At 40.8% G+C, this 23195-nt stretch overlaps 1 protein-coding gene across 1 annotated transcript in view; it reads right to left on the reverse strand.

The window, feature by feature from the left end:
- The window catches only part of ank1a (ankyrin 1, erythrocytic a), an 83722-nt gene extending 62507 nt beyond the window's left edge, over window positions 1–21215 (reverse strand). Inside the window, exon 1 of the mRNA XM_026187581.2 lies at window positions 20693–21215. Coding sequence (XP_026043366.2) covers window positions 20693–20818 — 126 coding nt within the window. The 5' untranslated portion in view covers window positions 20819–21215. The remainder of the gene's footprint in view (window positions 1–20692) is intronic.
- Between the last annotated feature and the right edge of the window lie 1980 nt (window positions 21216–23195).

Raw genomic sequence — 23195 nt, forward strand, 5'->3', positions numbered from 1 at the left:
CTCTCGCCCAATGACAGCTGTCATAGGCTCCAGCATCCCCTGCAAACCTGAAAAGGATAAGTGGAAGCGAATGTATGGATGTATTTATTTGCCCATGAGTACGTTTGCTAAAAATGTTGGGTGAAGCTCAGAGAAGCAGCCAACGGAAAAAATAATAGCGCTCTTCCAGCTGTGAGCAAATGCACCCTCCCCAGATGGCGCCCAAATGTAGCGATTCATTTGCTCAAACTCATGACAGACGGAAAGAAAGGTAGTCGCCCATGTTCAGAAAAAAAATGTATTTAAATTTTAAAAAAAAACCCATAATGGTGGGGAGGGAATCAAAGAGAACTGTGCTTACAGGCCGATCCAGTGTTTGTCTGTCTTACACACTTGACCACACAACAAATACAAAATAAAACAAAAAGCAAGTTAAAAATCCAAATGTCTCTTCCAGCGAACATAAAAAAATCTCAGACGTAAAGTTAGGTCTTTTGTGCAATCTCAAATAAGTATATAAATAAGTAAATAAATAAATAAATGAATAAATGAATAATCCAAAAAGTAATTAATCCTGAAACAAACAAAGAAGATAAAATATTCCCTCCAAACAAAACGTATAGAGTCTAAATGCGCAAAGCAGTCCGTGCACAATTACATTGCTCCGCCCATCAAAAGTCACCTGCTCGAATGTATCGCCTATCGTTGGTTATTGGACTGACGATTGACAATTTTTCCCTTTTTTTTCTTGCTAGAACATCTAACAAGCATGTCTGGGAAAACCTTCATTTTGGGATTTCTTTTGTCAGTTCACTACTCTGACAAGATACAAGTCCTCTGCAAAAGTGTTATCTAAAAAAAAAAAATCCAAAACAAATCCAATTCCACACCCAGACTTCAAAGATTATTCATCGCACATTGTTCAGCTCCACAACATGTTTCACAAAATGCGGCGGGAAAAATGTTCTTCCTGGCTGACAAGCGCAAACAAAACAGAAATAACCGGAAAATGAAAAATACCTCATCGGAGTAACAGCGGGTTATAAAAAAATAGTCTTTGCTTTAAAGTTATGCAGAATCGAATAGTTATAAGACTAATATATCACTTGATTTGGTGGGTTGCCTACAAAATGCAAATATGATTTCAAAATACAATTTACTTGTTACACATGATTGATGCTTATAAAATAGAGCAATGATGATACCGCAGTTGCACCTGGAAGAAAAGAAACTGGAAAAAGGAAAAGAAAAGAAAAAAACAAGTCTGAGTCATTTTATAACAGCCAGAAATGATGCATGATGTTGGCTGCAGGTGTGAATCGGCTCCAAAAGTAGGTTAATAAACCTAATGGTGAAAAACGAGGTGACAATAAACTAATTGGCTGACAGAGCTCTTTTGAAGAAGTTTATACTTCCACTAAAATGAGGCGCATCCATTTTAAGCTGTCAGATTAGCAGTCTGAAGAGTCTGAAGTTCCAGCAAACTCTGCATCTTATGAGCCTTTTTTTTTTCTCTGCAGTACCGTCTTCTCGGATTTTGGACATCATCTACGTGCAGATCCTTTACATGGTGGCCTTGAGAAATGAAACAGGCCAATATGGACCTCAAAGTAAAAAATGACTTCAACAAACCCGTGACGATCCTTTTTGGGGGATCAAATAGTTCATCTAAATGAATATCACCGTTTCTACAGATCCCTTTGTGTCACACCGACAGTGAACTCACAAACCCCTGTCACTCAGTATCTAAATTAACTTCCCCCTCACACTATTTGAAGATGAAAACACACATACAATAAGCTCTCTCCACTAATGCACACCTGTGGCCTGAGAAGAAAAATACATTTCTGTTCTCACAAAACATGTTTTCCCCTTTTAAAGGAGACACATACCGACCACAAAGAAGTCCCTAACCCTCAGCAGGACCCACTGAAACAGGAAGAGAGCACTTGAGTTGGGATTTTTTGGGTAAGTGTGGCTTAAGGGGGTTGTCCACACTGAAGACGTATAAAGAGGCGCACATGGAAAGGCTGGGGTCAGTTCAAGGGCTAAAGAGAAAGAAAAGCAGCAGAGAGTAAAAAAAGATTTGAGCATCTTAGAAACTGGAGAGCTGCGAAGAAACAGGGGGAAAAGTACAAAGGAGAGGGGAGAGAGCAGTAGGTTTTTGGATGTGATGAGAGTGCACATTGTAAGTGAAGCTGTACACGATAAGAGGGGTCAAGAGGGAGAAAAACAGCGAAAAGGTGATATACTGTTGGCCCTACAGAGGCGGCGTGTTTTCACTGGGAAACACAATGTGTGGGAAAATACTCTGAAAAAAAATTATCATCAGTGAGAGGTGGGATACCAGGTACAAATATTTTGGATCAAAGTAAGTGAACTGGCAAATCAGCAATTAGTTCTGTAATTCAAAATGAGAAAGGAAACAGCGTGCTCTGAAAAAAGCTGCGAGCTTCTGTTGGAAATATCTAAGACATGGTACGACAGAGCAACATCACAGGAGTGTCCCGCTCAGTGAAGATAACACACAGCAGTGCTAACAGATTAAAATTCACAGGAAATATCGAGATTTAAAATATCAAACTGTTCTTTTATTGCAGAGCTTTTAAACTGGGTAGAATAACAAAAGCTCCCAACACTGTGCAACAACTTTGACTGCACTCTTCTTAGCAGGCTCAAACACAATACCTTTAAATAGTGATAACCTTAGACAGGATGAAAATGTAAATAAATAGAGCGTTCAGGTTGAAGTGTCACAGTTTGGTGTTTGTGTGAATTAGTAGAGGATAATGCTGGAAGCAGCAGGTTAACATAATCAAGACAATCACAAGGAGGGAAGCTCAAAGTAAGACACATGAAGCCACTAATTATGAAGTAAAACAGGAAATAACAAGAGAACCCAAATAAAAGCACTGAGGAGGCAATAATGATAATAACCTGAAGGCAAAAACCAAAATATAGTGTCATAAAAACAAGAGTAATAAAAATAACAATAATCAAATCAGTGAAGTAAAATAAAAACAAATCAACCTTAAATAGAATCAAAACTTAAAATACTAAGACATAGAAAAGAAAAACCCCTCGTACATTAACTAATTGAAAAATATGTGTTCTTGATCCAATTTATAAATTGAAACGTCATTGTGAACATATCCAGGATGGACTTCTTTACACTAAGAGAAATCAAACCAGAACTAGACTTCTGTAGTAGCTCGTCTGGTTTACAATCCATCAGACTTCACAGACCTGTCACTGACCTCGACCTGTGCGCAAGTTTCACTCAAATCTGACCAATACCCTGGAAGAAATGGTGATTCTTAGTCTTCATCACTCCTTCAGCCAAATGAGCTAAAAATGTAGAGACTTGAGATCACTTTGAGTTCTGTGTTGGCCATGAATTAATATGATTTTGATAACACTGATCTGTATACTGTATACATACAGATTATTTGAATAAGGTGTAAATAGGAGTAGCGTACTGTCAGCGCTCTGCTGGTCAAACTATGTAATGACGCCTCATAACGCACGATTTGAGAAAATGGGTACATTCACTCTGTGTTTTTGTTTTTTGCTCAGATAACTGATATTTCTTTGAATTATCAAATTATCATTGAACAAAAATTTATGAAACTTAAACCAGTTATAACAACAATAAACTGATTCATCACCAAAAACTAATACCAACTGTGATGAGTTGGTATTATTCCTTCTTACTTGCTTCAGTGCAGATAAATCTGTGGCAATCAAAACAAGCATCCTTTACTGAATTATATTAAACACTCGGTGGACACTTTATTCAAATGGCTGTTTGCACAAATACACAATCAGACAATCACATGGCAGCTACATGCATACGTGGTCGACGACACCTGCTGAAGTTCAAACCAAGCACCAAACTAACAGGTGCAATTTCCGTCCATTAAGAACAAAGTGAAAGTGAAGCTAAAATTCACACAGGCTCACCAAAATTGGTCAACGATTTCAGTTTCGATTTACAGATGGCAGCACGAGAATTTGGAGTGATCGACATGAAAGCATGGGTCAGCAAGCGTCAGACAATTGATGGTGATGATGTAAAGCTTCTTAGTAGCAACTGAACATCATTTAAATGCCGCAGCAGGCGCATGCCAATATCAACAGATTAAATAAGGAGGTCTATATATCCGTCAGCATCTCTCCGGATCATAAATGCCTGTATGCATCTGCAGAGGCAAAGGACGAAACTTACCTCTCCTCCCATTAAATCATTCATGACCCCGCAGTGCTGTGGACCACACAGTGCCAGACCTGCCTCCACTAATCTGTCTCCACTTTGACAGTAAGCGCACACACCATTAGACTCATTGTTTTAAGCTCTGCAGTGAAATACGGCTTCTTGGACAGCAATTACAAATGCTCATCCAAGCAGGTAGACATTCAAAAAACTCTCAGGCCGTCAGTGCTTATTTGTGTCTTCCTGCTCCGGCTCCATACACCTGTATCCTCCGCTCACCTCCCTGGCAGTATCCCTCAACAAAATGTCTAAATCTGCTCCTTGCTCTGATAGTCTCTTTCACTGCCTGGCACTTCCCTCACTATCAATCAGTCACACATGTCCATATTCATGAGGTCTGCAGAACATCTAGAAGGGCACACTGGGTACCAATCCATGGATGTTCCCTTAAATACCGTCCTTCTATTTCTGTTAGGTTGTCCTAAGAGCAAATGAACCTTCAAAGCCCTGCTGTCCTTAACTATGTGCTCAAAGACATTTTTTAATTCTGTATTTAAAACAAGAAACAACCCAGAGGAGAACCTTTACTTACAAAAAGCCATCACCACTCTGTCCTAAATAATATACTGTGGTTATTTATAGGATGCACCCAAGTTGTATATGCAGAAAAGATTAAGCCATGGGTTGAGTTGCAGAGAAATAGCGATGATTTACTAACAGTGAGGCAACTTTTGCACCATATGACAAATAAGTCACATCATTTAGATCATATACTGTCAAAATAGCCACTGATTTAAAGTCATTTATACGTATTAGAATCAGTCATCATTCCATTTAAAAAGTTTTACAGAACAACTCACTAAATATTCCATTTTGCTGAGGTTTTGGGGAAATTATATGAATTTTTAACTTCTTTACCCTTCCATCTTCCTGTCTATCAAGCCCATGACTGAACGAGTGCAGAAATCTTTAATGAATAATTGATGACTCTGCGTAACAGTATTGCAGAACAGCGTTGAATTGCTGCACTGGATCAGAGGGAGAGGCGGGTGTGAACACAGCTTGTGTGTGTACTGCACGCTCTGCTGGTATCTGGGGCAATGTGTGACACCGTGTGTGTCGGATAAAGATGGAGTCCTCCTCTACGCAACACAACACAACGCAATCGATTCCTTGTGAAGGAAGTGCGAGTCCTTCACACTTCCTGTCCTCTCGCCGCATTTCGAAGATGATCTCTGACCCGGCTGAGAGCGAGTGACTGCATCACGCTGTGCTGTCAGACTGCTTTAGATCCCGACCAAGTCATAGTGAAGCTGAATGTAAACGAGCTCTGACCTCGCTCTGACCAGCAGAGGGAGCTAAGACCAGCTCATCCCCGCTATTAATCCATCCTCAAGGAATGAAATACGTCAATCCTGATAATCCAAATCACACACGCGCATTAGATGCAGTTTCTTCAGGCAATCAAGGACAAACATCTGGATGGCTCGCCAGATTTATAGCGCCGCATCTCAGTTGTGACACCACATTCATTTCAGTACACATCTCCCTCCAACTTCTATTGTTCTCAGACTCATCCATGCAGCACCATCTGAAAATGCAACTAAGAATATTTCTCATTAATCTTACTACAGATGTCTAAATTGCTGTGCTGAGCCGCATCTTTGGTGGCAGCGCATATATTCATCCTTACTTGCAGCCATACAGTCGGTTATTGTTGCACCCACATCAGTTCTAGTGTATGTAGGTAAAGAAGCTGAATTTGGTTGACAGTTTTAATCTTCCAGTGGTTCAATACGCTTCAGTTTTACAATAAATAACTTTGCTGTGGACAATATATATTTTCATCAGGTTTACTAAAGTTTAGAAAAACAAAACTTAAAACAGATAAATATGACACCAGTGCTGTCAGCTCACAACAAACAAACAAACAAACAAAAAATCCCAAACTGTGCCTAACATTACAGAGTTATTTGGGATTAAAACAGTTTAAGCCACACAGAAAGGATTTTCACTCAGCAGAACTGCTTGCTGCACACCGAGGAGATTTTCACACTCACGCATACACCTCTGCTAAGTAGTGAGGTATTCTGAGCACATTACACAACAGCAGGGCTGAAGTTCAAGGATGTTACAAGCGTGTAAAAAAAAACTAGCATGCGAATCCCGAAAATAAGCACACAGAGGAAATACTGAATCTAGTTCATATTTGGACATTTGGTTCAAATAAGTGAAAGTACACACTTAAAGCTCAAGTTGAGAATTTAACTGGTTTAGCCCAGCTGCATGCTGTGAGGTTTACTATATCGTGCAGTCTGGCACATTAATATTCAGCTCGATGTGACGCATGAGAGAAAACAGGAATCCTGTTAAATATAAATAAGTTATCGAGATAGAAAAGGTTTGAAGAATACTGAGAAAAATGAAAGATCGGAGAAAAGGGTGATGGGGGAAATGGAGCAGTGAAAACAAGGGAGTAAGTGTTGCGATAGATTCAGTTTCATCGACTCAGCAAAATGCAGAACTGACTGGGATGAAGTGACGGTGCGGGATGTGGGGCAGGAAAACTGGTGAATGATGGGAGAACAGCAAGTCTGTGAGGGAAGTTTTTTTATGATAACCTTCAGCTTCCTGAGCAAGGACAAACACGAGAGATGAAGGATAACATGAGAGGGACATCGATGCATTTTGCATTTTAAACTGACAGTTTAAAAAATTTCACAGTCAATAAATAAAAATAATAAATGCTGAGTCTCGTTTAAAGTACTAAACCTACCTACACAATCTCAGACACTAAAGTGAAGTCAGATATCTGGTTTATTCAACCAGCTGGCTTAGCCTCAGTAATATCAGTTTTTTTACACCATGCCAAATTTACCACTAATAACTCTATTTGGGAATCAAAAATACTCTAATGTAGAACTTATTTTGGCATTTATTGTAGATTCAAACATTTGATTAAAGAGAACAATTGATGTGTTTTGTGACAAGCTGGTAGTAACACTGGCACTAAGTAACCTTTGGTTCTTTGCCAAGCTGTCTGCTATGTGCAGACACAACACCAGTTTATCCCCTTGAGTTAGGTGGGGGTTTTTTAATGCTTGAATGATTCATAGGAGAGTCTTAATTGGTTTAACAAATGAACAAAAAAACCATTCCCCTGAATGCCCTTTGAGGGACATTCGGAAAGCCTGGAGAATTATTGTTCAGTACGGCTTCGACAGATCACAAGAAAGTCTGGCTTCTTGGAACTGTAGTGGCTCAAGACTTTTGCACAGTACTGTCTCTGTATGTATCTGTCTGTTGAACATGGGGTTTTGCACTATGTAAGTGAGTGCATGTTTGAGCAACTCTAGGTAAATATGTATCTGTGTAAGTGAATGCATGTTTGCATATATAAATTCTAAGCATGTACACAGGTATGAATGCACATGTGGGACAGGTTGTTTGAAAGGAACGACTCAGTAAATGACTGTTGTCATTTACTAATAGAGAGGAAGACGTAGACCTATACAAGTTTATAGCTCTTCCCTTTCAAGTATAAAATTTGATTACATATACAATATCACCCTTTTCCCTAACAAATATGAATTACATTTTGTTCTTTTAAATATTCTGAATAAACTTTATATATTAGGTTTATAGTAGAAGACTGAACTGTACAGCTGGCTCATTCGATTAAGTCATGAAATTGTCTTAGATTCATTTTGTCCATCAGCTTATGAGTGAATCATTTGATCTCTGAGGAGAACTGCTCCCATGGAAAGGCAGCTCTATACAAAGTTTTTATATTGTTTATCTAAAGCTCACGAGTTAAAGCGCTTACAGCAGTAACACCAGACTTTGTATAACCATCTTAACCATTACAAACATTTACCAAAGATGTCAGTCATATGTGTTCAGTAGATACAGACATGAGCTCCGTGAGCTTTTTATTCCATGACTATCTGCCACACGCTCTACAATTGGAAAGAATATACAACATGCTCACTCTCATACTTTCTCAAGCCTTTCACCAATATGTAGCAATTAAAGGTCTGTGCCTAAGGAAGTGCTGAGGCCAAATTCAAAGTGCTCTATGCTCTGACAAACATTTTCTCCATTACCACCACACTAACTGTCCTGCACTGCTTAAGGCTACACTATATTGGTTAAGACTCTGTAAGGGAGGAAAGGATGAAAAGAATAGTGGCTGCAGAAGTGAGGCAGTCTATGAGTAGACTAAAAAAAGAGCGGAAAAGGAGATGGGGACACGATGAATGTAGCGTCGTCTGTATCTAACTCCAGCCATCAATAAAAATGAGCAAGAGTTCTTTATGGATCTTTCAGGCTCTTTGCATGCCGGTGAACAAACCAGATTTTCAGTGCTGCATGTAGTTGTAATGGCACTCTGCTATGGATGTGTGGCTAAGAGCATGTAATGTTACTGTGCAGGCAACATTTAGAGGACTGCGTTTCTGTGTTTCTGACAGACATAATTAGATCCGTCACTGGGCCAGCTGTTGCCGTTCAGCAGGGTCAGGATCATGCCCCCCCCCCCACACACACACACACACACACACACCCAGAGTAGCAGAGCGATCAAGAGAAGGCAGATCAAACTATCACTGAGAGCAGAAGTTTAGCTTTACTTTCATTTTAAGGACTTTATTCACAAATAGCTTGAAAAGGATTCTTGAAAAAGACTCTTATGGATACGGGCATTTTTAAAATCATGATTTATTAAGAAGAAGTGAGCTGTAGAAGTGGGAATCCAGAAATTATCTGAGGAACACAAAGTGAATGAGATATCATCTTTTCTATCATGATTAGAAAGTCTCTACATTAACACTAGGTGGCGACGTCCAACTCCATTACAGAGCACTGTGCTGACTAAGGGCTGGCTGACAGTAGACGTGTGTGTGTGTGTGTGTGTGTGTGTGTGTGTGTGTGTGTGTGTGTGTGTGTGTGTGTGTGTGTGTGTGTGTGTGTGTGTGTGTGTGTGTGTGTGTGTGTGTCGAGAGTCTACAAACATGTGTGCTTACATGTGATCAAGTACGAGGTGCTGCTGACCTTGTAAGGATGCTGCACACATGCAGATTCTCCTTCACCCTGAGCTGATACCAGTAAAGTGTCCAAGGACTCACCGCCCTCCTCCTCAGCCCAAGCCGTAATTAACAGTGTACTTTTGAGGATGGGTTAAAGGCAGCTTAAACAATATAACATATAAGATCTAAAGTTTTACAAATGTGTGTTGTGGGAGTCGATTATTCCCCGTCTACACACACCACACTTCCGTTTTCCTGCTGACAGAAAACACCAGGCTGTCGTTACAGTAAAAGTGACTCCATCCCTCCCTCCTTCCTCTCACTGTTGCTCACTTAATCTCCCTCGCTTCACTCTCTCTCTCTTTCTCTTAATGTGGATCTATAGAGTTTAGCGCAATCTCAGAAACTGAGAGAGAAGAGAGGGAGCTGTTAGGAATCGAATCCATGATCTTGCAGTGTTGCAAAATGCTGCAAGCAACTGTGGCAGAGAGCGGGGAAGAGAGTAGGGGTAGTGGTCTGCACTAAAAGGGGGGAAATGGTAATGGGATGGATGGAGGAATTTACTCTAGCAGGGACGAAGAAGAGAAAGGGGGTGGACACCTTGCTCTGCATTTACTCTAGAAAAATCTCTGGGGTCAGCCAATTAGAGGCCGGGTGACACCGCTATCCTCCCAGCTAGCCTGTAAATCCTGCTCCACAAGACAACCCACGTGCCTCTGTTCAATGAACACATGGCCTCGTAAAGAGACACATGAGCAAGAAAACAATTAAACACATAGACATTAAAAAATTTAAAAAAAAATCAGTTCTAAGTAAATAATGAAATCACACAAATATGGCCAAATATGAATTCAAGTCAACATTTAATAGGATCACTACCATAGCTGCCCAAACCTGCCACGGTACTATGGGTGATTGTAATATGACTGTGACGTGTGTTTACATGAAAATAGTGCATTTGAAAACTAGACAATTACAAGCAAAAGTTATTTTAAGAATATTTTGCACATTTATAGGAAAATAATAAAATAATATCACATTTTTTCTACTAATCAGACTCTTCACTAAAGTCATTGCTAAAGTAGCCTTGGCAGCTATGACTGTTTTTCTTGGGAATGATCATACAAGCTTGCACTCTTCTGTTTCAAGTTTGCGTCATTCACCTTGAACTGCTCATGCTTGTAGGGGTTGAGCACTGGTGTCGGTGTACAGACATTTTTCAGTCTCTCAGGAAGTGATGCCGGGCGTAAACCACTCCATATGTGTTTTACTTGTGGTCATTGTCTTGTTGAATATAAACCTTCACAGCTGTCTGACATACCTACCTCTTCACAAAAAGATCGCCAATAAGGATTTATGTATATTTTTCCTTCTGTCCTCACTAGTCTCCTGACCCCTGTCGCAGAAAAGCATCCCCACAACGCGATGCTGCCACTGCTGTGCTTGGAAGCAGGGATCGTATTGATGAAGTGATGTTTGGTGCCAGGTTTCCTCAACACACAGATGTCTGCAGGCTCCCAGCAGCGTGTCATGTGCCATTTTGTTAGCAATAGCGTCCTTTTGTCCACTCTACGTGCCCTGATGATTCTATAAGGGTCTCCCATCTCCACAAAGGGTATGCGCAGATCATGACCCTTGGTTTTGGTTTCCTGTCTTGCCTGATTAATCAGTTTGGCTGGGCAGCAATAGAAAGACCGATGATTCCTATTTATCTCTTATTTGCAAATAACAGAGGACTACCTTTCAATACAATCCTGTCTTCAATCTGTCACAGACAATCAAGTGTGATTGTGAGAGATTTCTTTCTTTCTTAACTATGTGCATTAAAATCATTTAGTTACAGGTGTCTGTAAGTTACAGAAGTATCATAAAGACCATTAATAAAAATAGGATTATGATTATATGAGGATTATTTTCAATGAATATATCTAAACACATCAAGAAGGTATTTTAGCTTTGTCTGTTTTAAAATAAGTTTAAAAAAAGGGGGGGGGGGGGATGTTAAAATGACCGAATGCAGTGTGGATATATATATCTAATTGGATACATTTGTTTGTGTTTGCCAGCATTTAGGTATGTAAACGTCGGCGGTTTCTGCACCATTTCACACCATTAACATGTGTTGTACTGACACCGTAATTCTACTGTGAGTGGCGATGATTAGAGCTAGTGCTTACCAAAGAAATATTCCCTTAGAGAAAAATGCATAAATATTTCATCACAAACGTTAACTTAGTTCTTTTAGAGCTTTTAATCACATGAAATAATCTTCCCTACCAGATTGAGATGCTTAAGTGGAAGTGTAAACATCTGTTTACAATGTTTAAATGTAAACAGATGTTTTCAATTTTTTATCATCCAAGGATGATTGTGTTATAAACCAAAAAAACTCCAGGGTGTTAAATTGACCTTATGTTAGAATTTTTTAAAAATTTGTTTCTTTGGTAGCTCCGATCAATATTTTACAGGCTTGTAAATTACCCAGAGTAATCACTGTACTCGAATGGAAGTAAAAATATTTGCTGTTTCAAAGGTCAAAAATATTCTTATTCTCAAACTTTTACCAGTCAGTTTATGAATATCAGGAAAATGTGGGCTATAATAATAAGAGCTTTTAATACCAGTTTTGGATACAAGAAACATGGAGCTAAATCCAAAACTGAGTTTGCTTTGCGATCCAAATGCTCGTGTCTGATCAAACAAAAACACTTCCCTTTCAGTGTAAAACTGTGGCGCTAGCATTTTAGCATCAACACATTTGTACCTTGTACACAAGTGTGAGACTGATTAGTGAAAAGAAATAACACCATGGCCAAATGGATTGTCTGTGCTTTAACACTGAGTTTTTGAGTATTTGAAGAAGTTTCTTTTCTTTTCGGTACTCTCTGGTTTCTTTAGGTTTTGTTTGTCTGTAGTTTTATTTACTGATAGGTTATACTTGAGTCCTAGTTACTGTTTCCATGTGTGGAGATTTTTAGTGCTTTGTGTGTTTCCCTCTGTGTCTTCCTCCTGTGTCTTTCTGCTTAATTTACGTTACTCACGAGTCTGTGTTTCCTTATTTACTTCCTCTTTTAGTTTGAAGTTATTTGTTTCTTGCATTCCCCTTTATTTCCCATCTTGTCTCCTTGTAATGGATTGCAGTCACCTGTGTGATTACCCTCATCTGTGTCTCATTCCCCTGGATAGTTCCACTTCCCTGATTACCCTTGTGTATAAATCGTCCCGTCTTTCCTCTCAGTCTCGTCACAGAGTCTGTTTCCCCCTCCTCTGTGTTTTCCTGCATTACTCCAGCATTTCTGAGAATTTACCTTTGTTTGTTTGACTATTACATCAGCCAAACAAACAACTTGCTTTCTGTTCATCCCGTCATCCCTCCTGAGTGTCTGCATTTGTCTCTCACTCTACATATGAGATCATCCATATAAACATAAGAATTATAAAAGAACTGTTACAGACTCAGCAAAGAAAAAAAGTACAGTACCTAAGTAAGTCTGAATGAAGGTTATTATGGCTGTGCCGTGTGTCACGTTTTGCTCTCAGATTGATCAGTGTCCATTCTCCTGGAGAGGAGAGCAAAACTGTGCATGCTGGGTGGGGTGAGAATTAAAGAGCAACAAATCAAAGTGACACCACTTTCCCTCCAGGGGATTCAGATGAAGAGGGTTACGAATGGCTAAGCTTTTAATAACAGGTCCATGATGCTACAACGCCGCAATGACACACGAGGATCAGATGACTCAAGAAATCTGCACTCCACTCAGTAAGATTTGTCATAAGGGAGCACATGGCGATACTCTGAGACACCAGCCAAGGCCTGGTCTTGTACCATCTTCATATCTAACTCCAAAAGAACACTTACTAAAAGAAAACCTTGAGCCCTTGTTGGGCTTTTTTTTACCATACTACATTTTATACCACCTGCAGGTTTAATCCAGTCAGAAAATTCAGAACCCAAAGTTCAGAACTCAATCTTCTCCTGCTCATCTTATTAAATGAACCAGACATTCTCTATTGTCCGCACTCAGAGAACGGGAACAGAGAATTATAGCTGGGAAGCTATGCCGCTGTAATGACCTAGTGTACCTCTGTGTTTTGAATTGAATTATTTCTCTTCCCTCCGGTCGACAGAAAAAAAAACAAGAATCATCATATCAATTGGGTAAATAAGACACCAGCCATCCAATCCAGAGGAAAAAGGTGCAGAGTCACCCTGGGGTCACCCACAGTCCTCTGATATTTCACTCCTTTTTTGCTTTCACTATCCTTTTCTCCGGCTCTAACCCTTGGCTATATTCCTTCAGTTTTATCACTCATCTTCACACCAAACATTCACAAACAGTCACAGACACATATGGTGCTTCCCACACACACAAAGCAATTTGACATGTTTACCATAAACAGACAAACACACATCTTTTAGCTAAAGTCTAAAAACTGCATGCTTACAATGACAATCTAAGATGCTGATGCTAACGCTGTATGATGTTTACAACATTGGCCATGTTAGTTTGGTATTAAAGCATGCTAGCACTGCTAACAAGAGTAAGTTGCATACTTAACTGAAGTTTACACCAAAATAAATTCAATCAGTATATATAGGCCTACTCTTAAATAAAAACTATAAACATCAGATTGCCACTAGAGAAAAAGTCAGTAATTACTGTCCTCATGTGAACATGAACTGCAAACTTCATTTACAAAACAGATGAAGATGCATTAAACTGCATTAAATTAAATTACACATGGCTAGTTTTGTAAAACTCAAACATGCAGGACGAATAAAATCTTTTTCTACTCGACAAAGTAAAACAAATCAATATTGTAAATGATAGGCTGCACATTGCAGAGGCTCTCATACATCTCACTGTATGAGATGCTGCAGAGTCTGAGGATATAAAGGCAGGAATCCGAGTACCTGGACATGAAACCGCACTAAGCTCCCTATCCCACCCCCTGTCCTTTCCTCTCTCCTCTCCCTCATCAGCAAGAAGGAGCTTAAAGGGAAAGAGCCTTTCCCTTTTCCACAACAAGCTGTCCAGCAATGACTATCACATTCCTCTCCGAGGGTATCACCTCATTCTTTCTCTCTCTCGCTCTTATTTGGGAATGATGAGGATCCATTTCAATAACCCCGATCTCTCAATTCCTGTTTCAGGCAGTTACGTAACGGCTGCACTATCAGAATAACAATTGAGAGAAGAGATTAGCGCAATCGGCCAAGGAGGGTGATAGAGAGAAGATGGGGGGGGGGGGGGGGGGGGGCTGAGAGGAAAATCTAAGGAAGCCCCTCTCAATATGACACATCACTTCATGTGCAGAGGGAGCATAAGCACACAGAGATGCTGCTGCTCGTAATTTTGGAGGTTTACACACACCTCTGTTGGAGACAAATGCTTTTCTGAAAGCACTGCAGTCCTACGTGTCAGCTCAGCTTCATTTACAATCATCAGCCAGGCAACACACCAATAAATGGTCTCTGCCTCCCAGGCTTATGGTGATTATCAAAAACATGCATCAAGCTTTTGTTTCTTACAGCAGGTGCAGATGATTGTGTCATCCTTTTTTTTTTTTTTACCCAAATGAAAGAATGAATCACGGCAGTGAGGTTGAAGCTGGCAACACGGTGAGAAATCTTGATCCCTCATCAACAATTTAAAAATATCCACGGGCTTTGGAGTTTGAGGGAAGCCGAACTCCTGCAGGGATGAGTGCCTGCTGGATGCTTGATGCTATTTTACTCGTGTTCACTCAATTATTTTTTTCTATTTTAACAAAGAATGGATGCCATCTTTTTTGTGTAGGGGAGCTTTCCTCTCTAATGAACCTGAAAGAGTGTGCTTGGGTATTTGCTTTAAGAGTCACTTAGTCTCTGCTAGGTCATAAATAAATTTCATCATGTTAAAGGGGGAGAAAGGGGGAAGCAGAAGGCATTACTTGGTGAATTGGCATCACGTGCCCCATTCCTGCTTTAATTAAAGGAAAGTAGGTTGCGGCTCCTGGCCACCCTGCCCCAGCAGTACTTGCTGTATAGCTGAGAGCTGGACTCAGTCAGGCTCATTCCAAGGCTCCATCAACATGACTGAGTGCCTCAGACTCGGCCTGCTGAGTCATCTGTCTGAGGGGTTCCACAGGGCCACCCGGGCCGCAGACCCGCACACACACACACACACACACACACACACACACACACACACACACACACACACACACACACACACACACACACACACACACACACACACACATTATACTGGATTAACACACATACAGACATGCCTGAAATTTGAGTTTCATGGTCTAATACAATGATACCATAAAGCAGTTCCCTGTCGCGACCGGTTGGGTATGACAGGAGGAAGAAAGGACATAAGACTCGCTATTGAAGAGAGCCAGAGATTAATAAAAACTAATGATTAAATGCAGATTATAGGTATGTAAACACATGGTGAGTGAAAAAGGTGAGTGAAGAAGACACACTCAGTGCATTATGGGAATCCTCCAGCCTTTTACACTTATTGCAGTGTTATTATTGCAACTAAGGAAGGATTAAGGGTCACCTGATCCAGCCGTAACTTTCAGCTTTGCCAAAAAGGAAGGTTTTAAACCTAATCTTGAAGTATTTAGACTCCAAACTGGGAGCTGGTTCCACAGAAGAGGGGCTTTAAGGCTGAAGGCTCTCCCTCCCATTCTGTTTTGGAATAAAACCAGCAGAGAAGAGCTCTATTGGGGTAGTACTAGGAGGTCTTTAAGGTAAGAATGGGCCTGATTATTCAAGATCTTATATCTGAGGAGTAGGATTTTAAATTAGTTTCTGGATTTAAAATATTGGAGTATTTTTTAAACTGCTCATCTCCTTAGCCTTCTCAAACACTGGGCTAAAATGGCTTGTTGATTAGAGAGGTCAGAGGAGGATGGCCATACTAATTGCAGGTGGAAGAAAAGTGACAGAATTACATCTACAGGAAAACACAACAAAAGTTTACAAAGTGCCTTGCAGAAATTAGTCAATAAATAACAGTTTTTGTGCTATCCTTAGTGTTTAACTCTTGTCTTTGCCTTGAGGTGGTAACCAGAGACTTCAGGTGGTTATTAAACACCAACTCTGGTTGTCCAACACTTTGACTGTCAGGTAGGAAAAAAGATACACAAAGTTTAAGATTTTAAAGTGGACCATTTGGGATACGTTCACCAATAGGTGTACCAGGCTATGACAGTCACACAATCAGGTTCTTTTACTCTGACTTTGATTTTCTAGCTTCAAACATCTGACATGAAAGCAATAAGTTGTCTGCTTCAGAATAAGTACATTTCGGTTTATCACAATAACTTCACTTTGATCACAGCAGCTGTGGTAAAGGCACACAGGGATGATCAGCAAACAGGTGCTAGACCTGGTACTGATGGGCTTAGTTGCTTCTGCAGCACCTCTGCCTCTGCACGTCTGCCACACATAAACCCCATCAAGGGCTCTGCTTTCTCTTCAGGTGGGGAGGGTAAGGGATTTTGGAGGGCAGACAGAGACAGGGCTGGAATGCTGATCTACTGCTGCCTTTTCTGTTTTACACAAAAATTGTAGCATGAACATGGGGCACCGAGGTAGCACTTTCAACACTGCAATACTCCCAGGCAGCCATATCAGCTGCACAAGTGCTGCATTTTGAAGAACTCTACGCTGCAGAATTTTAGTCCTAGGACGGCTGATGAGCTGCTACAATAGAAATCTGCAACCAAGACAGTGTTAGACTATATACATGACAAAAAAGCCATACATTTTGACCACACCTTTTTACCCATGTCTGAGCAGCAGCACTACAAGGTAAACGGATGATGGGTAAATCCTCAGCTCCTCTGGACTATGAGAGCTATAAAAGCCATATGTGAACACCGGTGATGTTGTTGGTGGGGCGAGTGTTTTTTCTTGTTTTATGTCAGAAATAAATACAACTTGGGGTTTTGAACTGTTGGTTTAAACAAAGACATCTGATAGCCAGCGCATACGCTTGGCACCTTACTTGATCTATAAATGTCCAGTTAAGCAATGATAGCTTAGATATTTCTCTAATTTATAGAGATTTACAATCAGTGATGTGATAAACAGTTACTCCCAGTAAATGTTGATTCAGACATTAAGAAGCTGACTTCTGTTGTAATTTTTCTTTCCGTTCCTGGTATGCAAAGGTAAATTTTGAAGTTTTGATTTGACTTCTATGACAATAAACTAAATAAGTGCTAAATAACTAAATAACTAACAGTGCTTAAAGGCAACGAGGAACAAGGAAAATGGATTTCAATGCACAGGGTTACAGCTCTAAAAATCATCCTGAATGGATCCAGTGGGTACATTAACCATTTGAGAATTAATAAGTGATCCCATAACGTCGAAAATTACTAAGTAAATCAACAAATTATCAGAAAAAGTCCAACTTCAATTCGCTTAGTTGATCTTTTTGTTAGGAAACTACAATTACAGTAGATGTTACATTTTTAATCTTCTCATAAATGCAAGAATACTTTATGATAATTAATATCAAAAGTGCAATATCAAAACTGATTCAATCTTTGAGCACTTAAGACTGTTTTTGATCAGGATGCTGTTAAAGCAGAGATACTAAAATGAAAAGATAAAAACAAAAATTGCATTTACAGGAAAAAGCTTTTACTCATCTGCTACTACAATTAAGCTGAAAATATATTTTCCATGCAAGGGAAAATAAGGCTAATAACTATAAATGAATAAATAAAAGGACGTTTTATCTTTAATACCCATTTAGATATACACTAAATTTCCAATGTTTTTTTTTCAGTGAACTTGGAGCAGTCCTTAAACTCTAGAAATGTAAACAGCCCACACTAAATGCACTGTCTGGTGTCCAAGCAACGCAACAAACCACTATTTCATACTTCAGGGCCACTGTCACCAGTTCAGCCACTTCACATTAAAGCAGGTATAAATGTAGATACAAACGCACACATTGAATGAGGTGAAAAGAGGTGCTGACTGGGACAATGGGGCTTTGTTCACATCCTGACAATGCTCATTTTTCAAGAGGAGCAAACTCATCAATAAAAGTAATTTGAGGACAACATTATAAACTGCTCAGCAACTGACCAGTTCTGCATAATGCCACTACACTGAGAAGCCAGTTAAAAATGCACTTTCACCCTATAATGACGAGGACAGATCATTGTGTCCTCACTGGGACACGGTGGGAACAATCATTAAGGTCAACGTACGTCAAACCACCCAAAACATCTAAAAATTGAACCAACACGGAAGATAAATATAACAGTTATGTTTTTAAAGACAAATAAATAAATGTTGCTAAAAACTGATGCAATTATACTCAGTAGACTCAAAATGTACCCAAAGAGCAGTGAACATTGCCTCCCTTTCAGAGCTTTGTACTCCGTCTATTAAAGTAAAAATACCCAAAGAACAATAAATGATCCTTTACACCATAAACTGAATCACTCCTTAATCAAAGAAGCTAAGAGTGAGTTTTCATACAAACAAATGTTTGATTAAATTGCCCCCAAACTCTTGCTTAAAGGCAGCCGGAAAAATACGATGATCATTCATGAGTGTTAAATGTTCAGAAATAAAAAATGCAGTCCTGCCACAAAGAGTTGACCTTCTGTACAAAGCAAGGATAGAAGCACTCCTGAGCCACCAAAAAAAAGAACAGGTGTTGGCTGGTTTCTTTGTTAGCTACAAAGTGGGATAAGGAATAACACTCACTGTATTACAGAGTGCAGAAACTGAAGAGGTAGCTACACGCATCAGAAAGGAAACAAAGGAAGATGAAGGGAGAAGAGAATTTCCCCAGTGTTAACATCTGTTCCAGAAACCAGGAATGCTATAAGCCGGTGTTTAAAAAAGGAAGAGAGATTGAGAGGGGAGGTGGAAAGGAGTGAGGAAGCTTATTTGAAAGACTTAAGCTGCATGGTTACGTAAGTGATATGGGATCCTCTGAAACTACACTCTTTCAGTCAAAGTTATTCTGCATTAGCACCGTCAGACATCTCGTCCATGTTTCGTCCAACGGTTAGAGCTGCAGGCTCTCTCTTCTTAAACCTCATCCTTCCAGACATGCATACGCTGCACTCACTCACACACATACACATACTAAACATGCACAAAGGCATCTGTGCACTGGCATTCACCCTCTGGTTGTAATGTCCGTGTGTAGCTATTAAGTACAAAGGCTGTGTAAATATACACATGTAGCCCTGTGCTGTATCGGGTCTTGATGAGTTAAACAGGTGAAGAATGTGATGAAACTTTAACTCCAGAGTCATTCCTTTGCATCAGTCACTGCAGGCTACGCGGTGCCGTGTGTGTCTGTGCAACGAGTCTGACTCTCCAACAAAAACAGTTAAATAGCGAGCCCCTGCTGACAGAAAACCACCCAGGTGTATCTGAGTCATACCACCTTCCATTCACCTAAAGCTCTCTCTGTTTTCCTCTGTGTCTTTTTCTCAAATACACCTAATAACCTTGTCACCCTACCTGTATAGAACACACAAAAAAAAGAAAGAAAAATCGGATCCGTATATCAGCCTTACAGTCCTGTCTTCCTTCTGTGGGAGAGTGGAAGCTGTACTGTGTTCCTGTCTCTACTGCATCAGCATCAGATTGGTTTACAGCCAGCCTGGCACAGAGCTGGCTCACAGGGCGGCTGGACTCGGTTACCGAGGACCAATTTGCCATCAATACACAATCTGCGGATGACTCATTTGCATTAATGAGTTTGAGCAAAAGGCGACAAGCAACCAGAGGCATAAAGTAGACTGGATGATATTTCTCTGCAGTCGGTGACTGGCGGAGCAAAGATTTATTGTTTACAACGAACCTTGCCAGCTCTGCCTGGTACTTCTCAGTCAGAAGCCTGCAAGTACTGCTCTGCAGTAATTACAGTGCCACACAGAGAAAATAATGGACAGAAAACAAGAACATGCTTTTGGAAAAACAGGCAGGTTATGGTCCTCATGGAAGATCAGCACTTTAGTCAGATTTTTGCTCACTAATACCTTACTGCAGTGTAAAAAAAACGAAAGAAAAAAGAAGAGACGGAGCACAAGACAGAAATGTGAAGAGGGACTGTCACACAGTGAGAGATAGAGTACTACTCTGCCTTATCAGACGGCTCAGACAGGACAGTCAATAAAGCAGGTATAAAGCAGTCCAGAGGAGTAGGAAAGCATGCAGTGTGTTATAACGTTTCCCCGTGTCTGTATGCACAGGACATACATGTGTGCAGGGAGACTGTGTACACACAGTAGAAACACGCTCATCACCAGGTTTCCATGTGTGCCCCAGCACCCCTGACCATAGCATGACAGAAGAACAAGAAGAAGTGAGGGGGGCGTCTCAACCTTCCTGCCCCCTTCTCCAGGCTACACCTCCCCTCCTCACGCCAACCCCATCGCCCCACCCCACCCCTGACTACCCCACCTGTGAATATCCCAGTACCTTGCGCTTTTTATCCCGTGACCGACTCCTCTTTTTGGCCCTCTCCTCCTCCTTCTCTTTGCGCTCCTGCTCTGCTAGAGCTTCTAAATCCTTGTTCTTACGAAGATGTTTGGCCGCTTGTGCCATGGCGTTGGTAGTTGGGGTCTCGGTGGCGTTGGCGTGTCCAGATCTTACAGCAGTGGTTTGCGGGTCGACGGCACTGGCACTTTACCTGGCGTGGGCCAACACTAGCGCTGCCGCTGTGTGCTCCTCTATGGCCCTGCAAAGTGTGCGAGCGTGCTCACCCTCTGCCTCCTCCTCCTCTTCAGCAGTGCAGTCACACACACACAAACACACCGGCAGTCCTCATCCGTCTGCTGTGGGATGCTACTGCAGCGCAGCTCTCTTTCGCTCTCCCTCCCTCTCTCTCTCTCCCTCCTGCTTTGATGCTTGCACTCTCCTGCTCTCTCACTTCTTCCGTTCAATTCCTCTGCTCTCCTCCTTTCTGGTCTCCATTCGTTTCTGTGGAGAAGAAAAGGATAACAGCAAACAAACAGCTTTTCCTTCTTTTTCAGTTGTTTTCCTTCCCTACATCTCTCTTCTGTTCACTGCTTTAATGCATTGTGAAACTGCTTCGACCCACCCACCCTGACACACACACACACACTAACATGTGCGCGTCAACAAAGATTAAAAAGGGATGAACTGACAGTCAGTTAAGAAATAGCTTGAGCTGCTTTAAATCAAAGTCAGCTCTTCCTCCTCACATTGCATTGATTTCGTTTCCTTTTCCAGCATTTAATTTCTCAGTATCTCCTGGTCCTGCTGCGTATCCATCTGTGTAGGATCACCAGGTTGCACAGCGAACCCGTCGTCCCCACAGCCAATCACACTATCACTCATAAACATACACACAGTCCACGAAACCAGAGAAAAGAAAAAACAAAAAAACTAAAACATGCATGAGGGAAAAGCTGCCTCTTACTTGTTTACCTCTCTCTCCCTTTCTCTCTCTCCCTCTCTCTCTCTCTCTCTCTGCTCCCTCCTCCCTCTCCACTGTTCAGGCGCTGCAGCAGACAGAATTGGTACCCAAGCAAGGATGTTGGTGCAGTATGCTTTTGTATGTAAGAATGATGCTGGGAGCATTAAATGTCTAAATTCCCCATCATTGCTTGACTGGCTATTGTGAGTTCCTGATTCCCTCTCCTTGAATCTCCTCTCACAGTTTTGCATACAATAAAAGACAAAGGGCACTATATTTACTGTAGTAAAAACAGCTTCTCATGTACACTGTGAGAGCGAGCATGGAGCTGGCACCTGTTTACTGATATTGCTCTCTCCCTCTTCCTCTCTTGGTTTCTCCTCTCCCTCTCTCTCTCTCTCCCCCTCATCTTTCCTCCACCCCACAAAACTGCTGACGCAGGCAGAAACGATCATTTAACATCTCTCTTTGCCCAGCTTGCTATACATCACACATACAGTTCACACTGACATTGTAGACACACAAACACAGCACACACATGCCACCACATGTGCTTCAGTGCCCCCCCCCCCCCACACACACACACACACACACACAGGAGAGGGACAGCTGGTGAATGGTGTTTTTTTTTTTGTTTTTTTGCAGCCAGCTCTTAATTTTTGGCTTATTTTATTATCCGTCATTAGTTATTTCAAAACAAGTCATTACAAAACACATAAAACAGCCAAGATATCATTGCACACTTCTTTAATCATATTTCCTATTTTTACATTTCTTATCAGCTTCTTATTTAAGGAGTGACTTGTATACACTGATTATCTTTGAAAATAACACCAATTTGTGAGGCATTTTGGCTGCCCCCAGTCCACATCTCTGCACTTGCTAAGATTTATCCATAACTATGTTTTTCTCTGCTCTCCAGCCATGGCTTTCCCTGATCTGATAGCAGCTTGCTCTCTCTCCACACTGCAGCATGCTAATGAATAGGAGTGGTGATATTCTCCTCTGTCTGCAATGCTACTAAACAAATCACTTGCTCGTGTGCCCTAGCTATGAAACAAACACAAACACAGACAGGCTGACAGCTTTGTGACAAGAGATCCATCACAATACTGAACCCCTGGGGAATGTGTCTGAATGAGTCACCAGCAGGACTGACTGCCCTGATAATAAGGAGGGGTTTTTTTTTGCTTGGGCAGCCAGACTGGTATTGTTAACCACTTGTCGAGTGAATGGATGGGCAGTTTTACATTGGACTTCAACACACCTACTGTGACCAGTTATAGTTGTATTACCATTCAATGCAGTGCCTAGTCAAAACCTGTGTACAAGAGGGCATCCCATACCCATGAAATATGGAAAATCTTCCTGATTAACAAACAGTGTTTCATATTAGACAAAAGGTTCTGACAGAGTGCAGTTTCACAGGACACATGTAACTGCTTTATGCTTAAATCAGTAGAAACCGACAGCAAACAGATCAATCTAAATAAACACGGCCTGCTTTAGAAAGTAATATAGGTACTTATGGTTATAAGATAA

This window comes from Astatotilapia calliptera, chromosome 12 (assembly GCF_964374335.1).
Source record: "Astatotilapia calliptera chromosome 12, fAstCal68.1, whole genome shotgun sequence".
Classification (NCBI taxonomy): Eukaryota; Metazoa; Chordata; class Actinopteri; order Cichliformes; family Cichlidae; genus Astatotilapia; species Astatotilapia calliptera.